Below are 13,215 nucleotides of genomic sequence, written 5' to 3'. Positions count from 1 at the left end.
CTTTGGCCAAAATTTTCTCTTTGGCTCAGAGAGACTCCTCTTTTTATTTTATCCCACCCAACCCAACGAGAGCCTGAGAGCTGTCCGTGTGGGGCTGAGGGACCCAGTGGCCCACGGCCCCCACTCCAGCTCTGCCCCCTCCCCCAGCAGACATCCCTTTTTCTCAGGAAGGGAAGGCGTGTTTGCCCTATGTCCCATGAGCTCCCTCCACACGAAGTGGGATGACGGTCTCACACACGGGCAGGAGCCACAGTCACCGCTTCTCTCGGTGACGGTCTGTTTCCCTGGCAGGCAGGCTCCGCGCACCCCCAATTTGGCACCTAGGAGGGCACCGTTTCCGGGATGCCTAGGTGGCGGCAGCTTGCGAGCTGGGAAGCGCTCCTCCCAAGCAGGCGGCTGCCAGCTGCCTAGAGCAGTTGGTAGATCCTCCACACGTGGGGGCCGTGTTTGGGTGACAGTCTGTCACGTGATGGACACATCCGTGGGTGAGACTGACTGCCATGTGTCCTCGGACGTTCCCCTTCTCCAAAAGCTTGCGGCACAGGCACCCCACTTCCCCGAAGCACGGACTTGAGTAAGGAGGAAGTCACAACGCAGGGGCCCATCGGAAACGCTGCCAAACAGCCCGAGGGCTAATTAATTTCAGAGTCCAGGGGATAAACTCCAATTTGCAGTCGGCTCCTCGGCGTCAGCCAGTGGGTTTTCATTTTGGCCAGAAACATGTAAGCTGCTGCTAGATATGGGAGGTGTGTGCCGAGTTTACATGTCATCAGGAAACCAGCAGTGTAATCAGTGGCAAACTACTGGTACTTTTAAGATTGGAGCCGAGGGAGGGCAATGGTATATTTACAAAGATAATATTAATAATTAAAAAAAAAGAAAAAAGATTGGAGCCGAAACCAGTTTGGCTCAGTGGATAGAGCGTCGGCCTGTGGACTGAAGGGTCCCAGGTTCAATTCCAGTCAAGGGCATTTACCTTGGTTGCAGGCATATCCCCAGTAGAGAGTGTGCAAGAGGCAGCTGATCTTGATTCTCTCTCATCAATGTTTCTAACTCTCTATCCCTCTCTTTTCCTCTCTGTAAAAAAATCAATAAAATATATTAAAAAAAAAAAAAAAAAGATTGGAGTGTAGGTAGGACATGCTCTAGGTCAAGTCAGAGAACAAACCCTCTTTTTTTGGTCATGGTGGTATCCGATTTCTCATTCTCTTTTTATTTTAGCATTTTTGACATACATAAGCTTTTGTAATTTGTTCATTTGTTATTAGATACCAAAAATTACTATAAAATGTGTGTAAGGTGTAAAGGATAATATTATGATGGCACCTTACACTGAGTGGCCAGATTATGATGATCTCTGAACACATAATAATCTGGCCACTCAGTGTATATCCCATAAGATAAAAGGCTAATATGCAAATTGTCCCCTCAACCAGGAGTTTGACCAGCAGGCAGGCCAGCCAACTGCCTATGTCCCCTCCCCTTGGCCAGGCTGGCTAGACCCCACTCATGCACGAGTTCATGCACTGGGCCTTTAATAATATACTGAGTGGCCAAATTATTATACGTTCAGAGATCATAATAATCTGGCCATTCAGTGTATATTCAATATACTGAGAAATAGCACAGTAGCGTTACCTGTAGGAACACCTGTGTGCCCTTCTCAGACGCTATCACCCCTGCAGCCTCCTCAGAGAAAGCCACTGCCCTACATTTCGAGTGATCATTTCCCTAATTCTCTTTATAGTTTTACCAAATATGGTCATTAGTTTTTGTAGTTATTTGAACCTTCTAAAATAAGAAAACTCTTGTCTGTATTCTTCTGCAACTTGCTTTTGTGTGAGTGAGTGTGAGTGTGTCTCAAACTGAAATTCAGGTGTTCTGTGTCGCTATAATCCATTTCCTCTTCATTGCTGTATAATATTCCACTGCCATTATCGCCTCGACCCAGGTACCCCATCCACTGTCGCTAGGCTTTGGGGTTGCTCCAGTCTGCAGTACGTGTCCCTCTACAGACACACAGGTGCACATGCACCGGGGCTCTCACAATGCCCCTAAGGGAACCCCTTGTTTTCTGAGGCATATAGGAGTTTCTCTTTTTTTACGTAACCATGTCTATCAGCTGTGTGAGTAATTTCTTCTTTCTTTTTAGTCTTATCAAGTCCGCCCTCTCCTCCAGGTGCATTCAGTATTCACATTCATGTGACGAAGAGAATGCAACCCCAGTCACCCTGCCATTCTTTGCAGATATACAACAAGCTGCGGACCGTGGAGCACATGACCGTCTACGAGAAGGAAGCCATCCCGAGCAGGTTCCACTACAAGAAAGGGAAGTTCGTCTCCCCCCTGACCTTACTGGCCGACGAAGGGTGGTTCATAACGGAGGTAATTATAAAATAGACGGCCATTTACGCATGAGGCCTCTGGTCAGCAAACTGTGGCTCTTTGACCCCTTGCGTGTGGCTCTTTCACAGCCTGTGCGAGTCTGTTTGGAAGAAGTGGTGTTAGAAGAAGTTTACGTTTAAAAAACGTGGCTCTCCAAAGAAATTTCAATCGTTGTACGTTGATGTTAGGCTCTGTGGACTGATGAGTTTGCCGAACACTGCCTTAGACGAGTTCTCCCAAACAACCAAAGGTACCAGGTAGCTCTTCAGCCTTCCCAGGGAAGAGGTTTTGTTTTCACTTAGATGTAGCTCATTCCATGGTTTCCTTCTCTAGGGAATCAAGAGGCTTGGTCAGGTGACTTCTATTTATTTATTTGTTTTTGTTAGTCCTCACCTGAGGGTATTTTTCCTATTGACTTAGACTCAGTGTTTCCCAAACTTCTCTCATGATGAGAATCACCTGGTGGAGTTGTTAAACTACAGATTCCTGAATCCCAACTAAGAAGTGCTAAACTACAATAGAATTTTTGGGAACATATAGGTAAAATTGTATACATAACTAGTGCTCTAAGACGATCTGGAAGAGGCGGCTCCGATGGGCGGTGGCAGCCGGAGTGGCACTGTCCAGGCCTGGCTAATGGCGCTCCCAGGAGCGGGGGTTGAGTGCTGGGAGCTGCTGGCTCTCTGGTGGTGATGAGGGTGGTCTGTGTCAGCCGTCTGAGCACACACGCCTGCCCTCTGCACCCCTGGCACACATCAACAAACAAGATGGGGCAGGGGCATGGAGAGAAACCCCATCCATATGGTGCTGTCCTCCCCCCTCCCTTCCCTTCCCTTTCCCCTCGCCCAGGGAGCTCCATTCCTCTCCAGGGCTGGATTCCCTGTGAGGCATTTCTCACTTCCAGGACCAGGGCCAGAGCCTGTGCAGTCCCGCCTGCTTTAGAAAGAGGGCGCCGTCTCAGACAGGGACAGAGACACGGGCAGAAGGACATCTTCTTGCAGCGGCCTGTGGCACACACGTCTGAAGGCTCTGTGGCACACACGTCTGAGTGCTCTCCCGAGAGGCCCCGTCAGCGAGGCCCCACAGGGCCCAAGGAGCCTCGCTGACAGGGCCTCTCGGGAGAGCACTTAGAATGGCGGTGCCAGACTCTGAGCGGCAGGGGTCTGTAAGGAAACCTTACCCCCAGGCCCGTCACACACCCAGGTCAGCACTCACCTTGTATTTATTTATTTTTTAATATATTTTATTGATATACAGAGAAGAAGGGAGAAGGATAGAGAGATAGAAACATCGATGAGAGAGAAACATCAATCAGCTGCCTCCTGCACACTCCCTACTGGGAATGTGCCCACAACCAAGGTACATGCCCTTGTCCGGAATCGAACCCAGGACCCTTCAGTCTGCAGGCTGACGCTCTACCCACCATTACTTTTTGCAAGAGTTCCCCATGGCTACACACACACACACACACACACACACACACACACACACACATGTCCTACCCCATCTCACCTTTGGCCAAATCTGGAGAGTCTGGGCACCTCCCTAGGAAGCCTCCAGGTGGGGTCAGGCTCTCGACCGGCAGGTGGAGGATGGGCAGCCGGGGGGCTCACCCTCTGGGGCAGGTCTATGCCTCGTCAGTGCTGCCCCCGAGTGAGCACCGGGAGGGGAACGTAGGAGCCGTGTGCCGGTGGGGAAAGCTGCTCGGTGGGAAAGGAGGAGCAACAATCATTCAGCCAGTGCCCCACCGGAGCATATCCCGTCCGGTCACTCACCGGAAATGGCCAGCCTCTCGCACATGCAGCCGGTTACCGCTGCTTTTGAAAATCTGAGGACAGTGGTCCCTGGAGCAGGTTTTCCCCATCTGGAAACTCGTGGGTTACCCTGTGAGCACAGATTTTCATGGTGGTGTGTTTATTTGTGGAATTTCCACTGGAATTTTTAAATCAGGTCATTGATCTCCATCTCCCTTCCCCCTGTGCCTCTGTCTCGGGGTTCTTGTGTCCGGTGGGGCTCATAATCAGGGAAGTCGCCAGCAACTCAGTGTCCTGCCTGGCATCCAGGAGTCTGCCTGACTGTGACAAAGCTAAACTGGGACGCGTCCTGATCACCAGCTCAGGATCAGACAGACAAGGAACAGAAACGGTCTAGCAAGTCAGAAATGCAACACGGGAACGAAAGTGTGCCCGTGGGAAAACACGAGCTGCAGCTGGAGGAGGAGGAGGGACGAGGGTGACGGAGACTCAGGAAACGGAGCGGCAGTGACAGAGTGCCATTTGGCAAGCAGTCACGCTGGGGGCGATGGATGGGCTGAGAAGGGTTGGTGTGCGATCTGACAGCTAAATACACAGAGGTGAGTTCAGGCCTCACCGCCACCCCTGCCCGGCCGTCATGCCAGAGCGCCTTGCCCCGCAGCCTGGGCATCTGGGACCGGCTGCAGCCATTCGGCGAGCACCTCCTGTGTGTCAGGTCATCCTCCAACCTTCCTGAGGCCGGTGTGATGGCTCCGCAGGGAACCCGAGCCTCAGGTGGATCACGGGCTAGGAAGGGGCAAGGTGAGACTTAACCCACGCCCATCTCGTTCCAAAGTGTCTCTCTCTCTCTCTCTCTCTCTCTCTCTCTCTCTCTCTCTCTCTCTTCTCTCTCTCTCTGTCGGTCTCTCTCTCTCCCTCCCTCTCTCTATTTCTCTCCCTCCCTCTCTCTCTCCTTTATAACTGGCCGCCACTTCAGGGAGTGAGGAGGCAGGGACAGGAAGGGCCTCACTTGCGGGCCCGCAGGAGCACTGGGGACTTCTGGCTGTGGTCAGTGTAAGGACGGGAGATGGTGCCTGGGTTTTGGTCCCAGGCCTGCCTCTCGGCAGCTTTAAGAGCAGCGGTTCACCCGGGTGTGCCCTGGCTTCTTCAGCTATAAGCAGGGACATACCGCCCGTGCTGGGATGCTGTGGCGATTTGGTGAAGGGCGGTGTCGGCTCTCGGTGCACCGCACGGCATGCTGACTACATGGGACTCTTGCTGTCTGGTGAGCCGGCCTGTGCGCTGCTGGTAGCTAGTGATTCTAAACTGACGATGGCCCTAGCCAGCTTGGCTCAGGGAGTGGAGCATCGGCCCTGCAGATGGAAGGGTCCCAGGTTCTATTCTGGCCAAGGGCATGGATCTCGGTTGCAGGCTGGATCCCGGCCCTGGTCGGGGCTCCTGTGGGAGGCAGCCAATCGATGTCCCTCTCTCTGTGTCTCTTCAGCTCCCTTCCACTGTCTCTAAAAATCAATGGAAAAACAACCCTGGGAGAGGATAGAAAAATAAAATAAAGCCAAAACCAGTTTGGCTCAGTGGATAGAGCGTCGGTCTGTGGACTGAAAGGTCTCAGGTTCGGTTCCGGTCAAGGGCATGTACTTGGTTGTGGGCACATCCCCAGTAGGGGGTGTGCAGGAGGCAGCTGGTCGATGTTTCTCTCTCATCCATGTTTCTAGCTCTCTGTCCCTCTCCCTTCCTCTCTGTAAAAAAAAAAAATCAATAAAATATATTTTAAAAAATACTTAAAAAGTAAAATAAAATAAACCCCTCCCCAAAACATCTGATTACGAGGCGCAGGGTGTAGTTCAGCTCTGAGGAAGAGACCGCCTGCATGCCCAGAGCTGCCTAGCAAGGTGCGGGCTGCCTCCCAGGGGCAGAGCTCCGGAGTGGAAGTGATCGGAGGGGTGACCCGATGCCGAGAAGGAAGTGCCCCCTGCCACCGGGTGGCGGTCGGGCCCGGTGCTCCCGGGCCACGGGGCTGGGACCCTGGAAAGTAACCGCCTTGTTGGTTTCAGAGCCGAGAGCAGCTTCCGTTCTGGATGAACAGCACCGGCAAGAGGGAAGGCTGGCAGCGCGGGTGGCACGGCTACGACAACGAGCTCATGGACATGCGGGGCATCTTCCTGGCCTTCGGACCCGGTAGGCGGGGAGCCACGGGGTTCCCCAGGCCGCGCCCCCGGCCGGCCGGGGCTCTGGCGGAGGGGAGGCCGGCCTGACTGCTTTATGAGCCACGCTGAGCAGACCCAGCCGGTCTCCGGGGCACAGCCCTCGCTGGCCGGCTTTCAAATGCTTCTTGGGTTTGGCAAATGTGGCCGAATAGTTTTCCTTGTAAATTTTAAACCCTGAGTGCAGTGCGGAAAATGTGTTCCACATGTTTGCGATTCATTTTTCACTTAATTCATCAGAATGTGAGTTCGCGGCCATCCGATGTCCAGGAATGCTTACCGGACACCGGCGTGCTGACAGCTGCGAGTTTCAGCGCTGGTGTGGCTGCTCCCCGGCCAGGCCCCCACACCCCCTCCTTGTCGAGAGCGCCCAGCCCTGGGGGGCATTCGGTTTAGGGCAACCAGAAGCTGGCCTGCGCTCCAGGGCAGGCTGGGAAATGCCCCGGAGGCTGGCTTCCTCAACCAGATGAATCCTGGGGCGGGCAGAGAGCAGGGGTGAAGAGGGCCTGTTTGGTCATTTGCTTTCATTTTGTAGAGCACCGGAAATTCACATTTTGCAAAAGGTTATCAAATACTCTGAGGATCATACTACCACCTGAAACCCCCTTTCTTTAAAAACAAACAATTAGGTTAGCTCTAGCTGGTCTGGCTCAGTGGAGAGGGTACCTGAAGGGTACCTGGTTGGATTCTGGTAGAGGGCATGTACCATGATGCAAGCTCCTCCCCCCAGCCGGGCCCTGCCGTGCAGGAGGCAACCAATCCATGTGTTCTCTCACATTGATGTTTCTCCGTCTTTCCCTCTCCCACTTCCTAAAAATTAATGGAAAAATATCCTCAGGGGAGGATTTAAAATAATAATAATAATAATAATAATAATTAGGGTAAAGAGCATTCAACAGCCGTCACCAGTCAGTTGACTGGCTCATGAGCTACATTCCTGCTACTGTCCACCCTCCCGGTTAAAGAGACCGAGCCGACCCTGATACCCACATTCCAAATGCCCCTTTCTGGATGCTGAAAAGAAGGCTTCCATTCATGAAAGCCACGCTTTCCTTACAAAGTATAAGCTAGAGACCACCCTGGGGAGCAGCCGAGCTCCTCTTCCTGATACCACCAGCAAAGGCACGTACCGACCCCCTGCTGGGCCCACTCTCCCCACCCAGACACAGCTGCTGAGAGCCCGAGCTGTCTGTGTCCGCTCCCTCCGCGGGGCCTCTGGCAACCTGAGCTTAGCGAACTCATGGGTCCAAGTCCTTCCCCACACCCAATGCTGAAGGAAGAATCACAAACAGTAGCAGCAAACATCTTAGAGCCCTGACCGGGTCAGGACCTGGACCTGGGCCTGGGGTTGGGGCAGAGCAGGGCGGGGGGGAGGGGGCCGTGCAGAGGGTGTCCAGCATGTTGCCATGAACCAGTAATGGCCCTCAGGTGCTCCCCGGCAGCCCGGGCCCTGCCAGACCCATGCAGCTCAGAGCTGAGGGAATGAGTGATGAGACCCCGAGGACTCCGTGGAGGTCAACTGCTAGGTTAGGCTGGAGACACTCCAGGGCCGCAGCCTCGATCCGGGAGAGCACCAGACGGCCGGGCTTTCGTTCAAAACCATCACCTCTCCCTTCCCCGGAGAGAAAGAAAAGATCATGAATGCAAAACAGTTGTCCGTTGAAGGAGTGTTTATGAGCGAGGCCCCGGCTGTATCTTAAAGCAGAAGCCAACCAGAAACGTTAAACAAAATACCCAGAGCTGCCTTAGCTTCGGCGGGGGAGATTCTGTCCGTCAGCACAGGCCTCCCTCCCGGGCTCCTTGCCTACTAAAAGCCCGTGTCTCTTAGAGGCCGAAAGACGACCCCTGATGCAAACCGCCCGGGCTCCCTGCAGACATGTTCCCGGGCAGAGAGGGCCGGGAGAGCCGTGCCCACCGTCCCACCTCAGGCTCCCGTGAGAGATGGAACCGCTTTACACACGGCTGTTCACTCAGAAGACAGTTTAAGAGCAAGGCCATTCCTGGCTCTCTAGCTGCACACGGAGAGGAAGGCCCAGCCCTCCTGGTTAATTGTCGGCGCCGCTCGCTCAGGGAGGAGGCCCGGCATCCTGGCTGCTGCCAACGGGCCGTTTAGGAAGTCAGGGAGTCTGGCCCAGGCTGACCTTGAGCGTAAACCGTGCTCCTTGCCTGGGGATTTCTCTCTCTCTCTCTCTCTCTCTCTCTCTCTCTCTCTCTCTCTCTCTCTCTCTCTTTCTCTCTCTCTCTCTCTCAAACATATTTTATTGATTTTTTTTTTTTCACAGAGAGGAAGAGAGAAGGATAGAAAGTTAGAAACATCGATGAGAGAGAAACATTGAACAGCTGCCTCCTGCACACCCCCTACTGGGGATGTGCCCGCAACCATAGCACATGCCCTTGACCGGAATCGAACCTGGGACCCTTGAGTCCGCAGGCCAACGCTCTATCCACTGAGCCAATCCAGCCAGGGCGGATTTGTCTCTTAAAGGAACTCCAGGAGCCATGGAAAGCTACTTCCTCTCACAACCTGTGGCCTTCTGCATCTGCCACGCCCCCCTACAGAGCTGGTTGTGCAACCCCAAAGCCCCGTGGAGCCTGAGCGTGATTCCTCCACCCTGGGTCGTGCCCCTCCCCGCCCGGTCACGGACGGAGGTCTCGGATGGTGATGACTTGCTTGCCTGCCTTTGTCTTTCAGATTTCAAATCCAACTTCCGAGCCGCCCCGATACGCTCCGTGGACGTGTACAACCTCATGTGCCGCGCGGCCGGCATCGCCCCGCTGCCCAACAACGGGTCCTGGTCCCGGGTGATGTGCATGCTGAAGGGCCCGGCCAGCCCGGCGCCGCGGCCTCTGCCTGCCGGCCTGGCCCTGGCCTTGACTCTGCTCCTGCTCCTTCAGTAGCTGCGCCTCCGTGTCCCAAACACTCGGCCAAGGGGGCCTTCACAGGGAACAGTTTTATGTCCTATTTGAGTAATAGCTTCTTGAACGCAATCAAGGCCACACACACTGCCAATATTTTATTCTTGGATGATTCTATACATAAAAAAAAAAATCCCTACTTCTTAAAAAAACAAATATCTGAACTGAAGATAAGGAAAATCTTGCTCTTAATCTGTTCAGCTGTATGTCAGCTTGTCCTTTCTTTTTCATTTGGAAATTCAGATGAACTGTCTGAGCAAGGGCCTGTCCCGAGCAAGCAGCCTTTGAGAGATTATTGTGTGAGGGTCCGGGACCCCACTCCGCCCTGCTGTGCACAGAGCAGCCCCTCTCCTGTGCTCTGTGCACACCCAGGAGCCCTCCACAGCCACACAGCCTGGACTGCCCCTTCCTTCCCAGAGAGAGGAGGTTCCCCATGACAGCCGTGGCTGCCATCTGTTCCTGTCCCAGCTCCTGGAGCTTTTCATCTTCTACAAAGATCCAAAAAGGGTGTTATCTTAGCGTGGGCCACCCGTCAATCAAAATCCCAAAGGATTGGAGAACTCAGAATAAGGTGGCAGGCATGACTGCCCTCCCAGAGTTGGGATGCACAAAAATGTCCACCTCACCTTGAGCAGAAAAGGCTTAGCATAGATCAGGGCTCCCCTGTGACTTCTCACGGGGTATCCAGGCCTGAAGCCTCGCCTGTAGCAGCCCCTGCGTGCTGTGGGTGGGCTAATGGATTGCCTGCTGCCTGCCAGCGTGAAGGCCTTCTCAGAGACTACACTCTTTGGGTCACCACACACAACATGGACTATAGCAACGCCCGATGCACATTACAGCTGGGAAAGGTATCTGGCTGGTGAGTGAGGGGACACCTCTGCAGAAATCTCAGGCCATTGCTTGGAATGGTGATGCATTAAGCACAAGTTTGATGCGTCGGTGTCCTGGAGCTTTGCTTGTTAAACAACAGTAGCAAAGTGGATCCCTGTGTGACCACAAATTCCAAGGAAAACCAGGGTGGGGTGGGAGCAGAGAACCTGATGGAGTCAAACCCCCATCGCTGACCAACAAGCCATTTGATTAGGAAAGTGGTGCAGCCGCCACCTGCGAGAGACGAGCCGCTGAGCCTGGCTGGAATGTTTTCAGTCCGTCATCGAGTTGGGCGCAGGGGATCTTGCACAGACAAGGGACAACTGAATGTTTAAGTGATCCGACTCATGGACACACATCACTGCCTTAAAAATGACTTTGCAGGAAGCGAGGTGGATCCACCAGTGAGACTTTTGTGTCAGGAAAACAACCGCCGGTCTCCTCCGGAGATGACGCCCTTCCAGGGTGTTGACCTTGAAAAGCGGGTATCCACGCTCACCCTGACTCCCGAGGGCGAAGCCAGCCATCTCTGTGCCTTGAATCAAGGGAGTGAAGGGTCCCTGTTTCAAAACGTCCACTTCATCTCCACACAAGCTTCCTAAGGGCTTACATGATTTTAGAACGCAGCATCGGATCTAAGGACAGAAGGCAAACCAGCCTCTGTCTGGTTAAAAGCAAATCAGTGCTCTCAACACTGGCAGCGGACGTGAAGTGCACACCCATTGTTCCAGCTTCCTCTGTCCTTAAAGGATGGAGCTCTGATGAACACCGCCCCACCCGCCTTCCTGTGAAGCAAGGATCCTGAAAAGAGACACAAGCAATTCGGTTAAAAGTGGATCATTGAATGAAGAGGGGTCTAAACATGTATGCTGTCCTGCATTTGTCTTTCCTGCTCTGTTCTACCCACACTTCCACCACTACCACCACCACCACCACACACACACACACTTACACACACACACTTACACACACACACTCACACACACACACTCACACCACACACACACACTCACACACACACACACACACACACACACACTCACACCACACACACACACACACACTCACACACACACACACTCACACCACACACACACACACACACACTCACACACACACACCACACACACTCACACCACACTCACACCTCACACACACACTCACACACACACACACACCACACACACACTCACACAACATACACTCACACACTTACACACACACACACACTCACACACTCACACACACACACACACACACACTCACACACTCATGCCTAAAACCTTCAAGTTACATAATCAAATTTCAGATAGTGGTCTGACGAAGTTACTCAATAAATGCTCTCGAAGCAATGAATGAGAATAAAGAACTTTTGGAATGATGACTATTGGTAACTAACTGAGAAAATCCTGCCCCTAAAGGGAAAAAACACTTTGTGCCTTAAAGAATACATGCATTTTAGTGGCTGGATTCTTTGGCTAAAGTTCTCTCCCCAACCCCTTTGATTTTTGGTTTTAAAGGTGCCTTCTTTCCCCCAGGAAAATTTTACTTTCTCTAAATGGTTTGGTTTCACAGAAGTAACATCTGTGAGGAATCCAGACAACCTTTTCTGGATTATTTTACCACTTTGTGGCTAATTCCAGGAGGCTGATAATGACATTGGATCGACCTGCCAATAACAAAGATAAAGGGGAGATCCTTACATCGAAGAGGTGAACGGCCGCTTTCCCCTGTTTCTATGCATACTCTCCAGAACCCAATCCAATTACGTCCTGAAGATGTAAGCTTAAGGTAGAACAGGTCCAGAGAATTCTTTCTCACCTAGACGAGTTCTGAGTGATAACTTCAAGCTCCCTTTCCTCTTAAAGTGACCCTGGGAATCCCTGCCAGATCTGAGTTCAGACCCAGACCCTTCAGGCTGGCAGGACCTGGGTGGTCCCCACGTGATGCTGATGTCTCACTGATGGAAGGCTTGGGTTTGCTCTAAGGAGAAATGGTGCCAAAAGGACCCTGGTAGACCCGAGTCTCCCGACAGTCATTTCATAGCCCAGCAGTTTCTCCTGGGGCCTGCAGCCCCCCTTAAACCAAAGCTGATGGGTTCACCCCGGTGATGGAGAGAGGAGCCCGAGAGCATCGCAGGCTTCCCCACACCCGCTCCTCCCCGGGTCTGTGATTCCCAGCGGTGCTATCAGACAAACTCTTGTTCAAGACACAACTCTTTTATGGATTTTCTAAGTGGTTTGCATTTCTGTAAATATCAAGGGATTTCCAAACACGATCACATGTTTACTCTTTTTAAGCAACTCGTGACAGACCAAAGTCCGCACGTATATACCACTGGCGAGTAGGAAGGGAGGGTGTGCGTGGTCGTGGCAGACTGGTTATAAACACGGGAAACCTGGCCTCGGGTACGTGCTATGAAAATACACTTCTGTGTTGCTTTGAAATCATAAAATCGCACTGAGTGCAAGTGCCTCAAATGTTTAATAAATGTCCCATAAATGTGTGTTGAATGAGAAAAAGAATAAATGTCATTAAAACAATTTGCTTACACCTCAGATATTCTGTCTTGAGTACCTCAAGTTAAATAAGCTTTGCTCTTTTGGCTTGCTTCCTTATCCACTGGTCATTATACTTCATTCCATAAACCAGACATATTCCATCCCATCCTTATACATTTGACAGAAAGAAGGAAGGGAAAGAGAATGGAAAAAAAGAGAGAAGGGGAGGGAAATGAAGGGAAAAAAGGAAGAAAATTAGGTTTTAAATATACTGAGCATATTTACTTTAAAAAATGTGACAGCTTTATCAAGGTTTAATTCACATGCCATAAAAGACCCCTTTAGCAAGTGCGTAGAATTCTGCAGCCATCGCCACAATCAGTTTCAGAGCCTTTTTATCAGCCCTCAACGCCATGTCCATTAGCTGTCACTCCCATGTCCTCCCACCACCACCCTATGTCTACAGATTTGCCTCTTCGGGATATTTCATAAAATAATGGAACCATGCAATCTGGTCTTTTGTGGCTGGTGTCTTTCACACAGCATAATGTCTTCAAGGCTTTAGCATAAATCAGTGTTATTTATTTC

General features: G+C 52.0%; 1 protein-coding gene across 1 annotated transcript in view; it reads left to right on the top strand.

Annotated features, from left to right (window-relative positions):
• Positions 1 to 12,684, top strand: part of ENPP6 (ectonucleotide pyrophosphatase/phosphodiesterase 6) — a 66,422-nt gene extending 53,738 nt beyond the window's left edge. Inside the window, exons 6-8 of the mRNA XM_084877763.1 lie at positions 2,248 to 2,385; positions 6,191 to 6,314; positions 9,033 to 12,684. Of these exons, the coding sequence (XP_084733889.1) occupies positions 2,248 to 2,385; positions 6,191 to 6,314; positions 9,033 to 9,238 (468 nt within the window). The 3' untranslated portion in view covers positions 9,239 to 12,684. The remainder of the gene's footprint in view (positions 1 to 2,247; positions 2,386 to 6,190; positions 6,315 to 9,032) is intronic.
• Positions 12,685 to 13,215: the final 531 nt, after the last annotated feature.

Source organism: Pipistrellus hanaki, assembly GCF_964339955.1.
Source record: "Pipistrellus hanaki genome assembly, chromosome: 3".
In the NCBI taxonomy this organism is placed as follows: Eukaryota; Metazoa; Chordata; class Mammalia; order Chiroptera; family Vespertilionidae; genus Pipistrellus; species Pipistrellus hanaki.
This window is presented reverse-complemented; position numbering and strand designations above follow the sequence as displayed.